Source organism: Rhincodon typus, unplaced genomic scaffold, assembly GCF_021869965.1.
Source record: "Rhincodon typus isolate 14 unplaced genomic scaffold, sRhiTyp1.1 hic_rhity00000404, whole genome shotgun sequence".
In the NCBI taxonomy this organism is placed as follows: Eukaryota; Metazoa; Chordata; class Chondrichthyes; order Orectolobiformes; family Rhincodontidae; genus Rhincodon; species Rhincodon typus.
Genome location: NW_025966042.1, coordinates 1 through 2,135, shown reverse-complemented (window position 1 = coordinate 2,135; position 2,135 = coordinate 1). Strand labels below are relative to the sequence as shown.

The following is a 2,135-nucleotide window of genomic DNA, read 5'->3' as shown; positions in this document are numbered from 1 at the left end:
CTCAGTCCACCTGAGAACCTTCTTTTTCTCTCTTTGTGAGTTTTATGTAACTTTGACTTCCAATGTCGAAACCCTTCCTCTGACCCCAAACATGTTCTCATTGCACGTTCTCACCTAGACACCTTCAGCGCCATCTCCCAATATCCTAGAACACCTCCACCCCAACCCCACTTCCCAAACCACTGCCCCTCATCCCTCATCTACAACCAGAATGTCTTCACTGTCAGGAATGAACTTTATTCCCACTTTGATTCCACTTGTAGGTTGTATCAAAGGTGCCAGGTGCTGTGGGGGCCCACAGCAGGTTTACCAAGTAAAGGTGCTGCTGCTGTCTATGTTCACGCCTGATGTTGATCTGTTGGTTGAAGAGATGTTGTGCCTCTGCTCCATACACCCCAGGTGTCTCAGCAGCTTCAACACATTATTCCTGAATTTCGCTCCAACAAACACATACAGGATTGGGTTGAGACAGCAGCGGGTATAGGCCAGGCAGCTGGTCACCTGCTCGGCAATATCCCTCTGTTTACTCTCAGCACAAGGAAGACCACTCTCCCTCAGTGTCTCCATAATGTTGATAATACTGAGGATGTTGTATGGTGCTTGGAAAACAATAAATATCAGCACCACCAGAAGAATCACCTTGATTGCTCTGTGCTTTTCAAAGTTTCGAGCCTGCAGTAAGGTCTTAATTATAACAGAATAACAAAAAACCATGACAAACAATGGGAGAAAGAATCCCAGCACCATCTGCAGGATTGGTGTAGCCACTCTGATCCAAGTGTTCATGTTCTCAGAGTAATTGATTGAGCAGCCAACTTCAGGATCTAGTTCCACTTTGACATAAATCATCTGCTGAAGACTGAGGAACAAGGAAAGGAGCCAAACACTGAAACTGATGAAGCGATTGTATCGCAGTCGCTTGTACCGGAATCTATGAGCAACAGTGGCTCGGACAATCACAAAGTAACGGTCAACACTGACACACATCAGGAACAGGAAGCCACTGTACACGTTCATTTTGTATAAGATCTGCACAAATGCACACATGAATGTTCCAAAGATCCAACCAATTTGGGAACTGGCAGCCAGAAAAGGCAAAGTGAAGAGAAACAGGAGATCAGCAATGGCCAGATTCAACATGTACATATCAGTCATTGCCTTCATTCTCTTGTGATAGATGTAGGTCCCAAGCACTAGGCCATTCCCCACCAGGCCCAGAATAAACACCAGGGAGTAGATGCACGGCTGCAAAGTACTGATAATACTCTGCACTTCACTCTTATCACACAGAGAAGGGAAGTCTGAATAATCAAAGGTTCCGGTGAAAACAGTGTCAGGATAGTTGGTGGCTCCAGAGTCTGAATCTGCCATTGTCCCAGAAGTCTAAAAAAAATTATAGACGAGGAAGCAATCAAAATATATTGAGTGACCAATTAAGCAGATACCCTAAACTCTCACAGACAACTCCACACTGACCAGTACAGACCAGCACTGACCAGTACAGACCAGCACAAACCAATAAAGCCCCAGAACTGACCACACTGACCAATAGATCACTGAGTGCTTTGAAAGTGGCCCTCTGTATGAGCCACATTAGCTCGTATTATTTTGTTGTTTTTGCCAAGACACCCACCTACTACTGTTGGGTCTCAGCTACCACCATCCAAACCAATTAATGTTCTCCCTGTCCTTACCCCCCTCCACACCCACCAACTATAATTCCCCCACACCCACTGACTATACCCCCCACAACCACCCCGCAGCCTCTGAGTATGTATTCTGTTCCCTTGGAGTACACACACCCTACAGACACCCAAATAAAAAGCATGATTGTCCACCATTCAATCACAGAATTAAAATTGTTACATTCAGACCACAGTCTGCGTAACTCTCCAAAGCAGCAATTCACTTTGTGTGATTCCTCTGCTTTCTCCTCATAAATCTACAGTGAAAGCCTCCTGTGACACTCTACCCTATGCTGGTTCCCTCCGAGTTCCTGCTGTGTGTAATTCCTTACCTTTAAACAATGCCCAGAACTCAGAGCTGCTCCCACAGGGTGGCAGGTGGCTAAGTACCCAAACTCTTTGAAGCTCTCAGTTCACAAACCGAACTGCTCAAAGTAAACAGCCGTCTCC

General features: G+C 45.8%; 1 protein-coding gene across 1 annotated transcript; it reads right to left on the bottom strand.

Annotated features, from left to right (window-relative positions):
- Nucleotides 1-226: 226 nt before the first annotated feature.
- Nucleotides 227-2,135, bottom strand: LOC109925756 (C-C chemokine receptor type 7-like). Its single transcript, XM_020525671.2, has 2 exons — nt 2,018-2,135; nt 227-1,383 (listed from the first exon to the last, which is right to left on the bottom strand). The coding sequence occupies exon 2, from the start codon at nt 1,369-1,371 to the stop codon at nt 307-309; it is 1,065 nt and encodes a 354-aa protein (XP_020381260.1). The 5' UTR covers nt 1,372-1,383; nt 2,018-2,135; the 3' UTR covers nt 227-306.

Coding starts and splice junctions, on each gene's coding strand:
- LOC109925756 (XM_020525671.2), bottom strand. CDS start 1,371: ATGGCAGATTCAGACTCTGGAGCCACCAACTATCCTGACACTGTTTTC.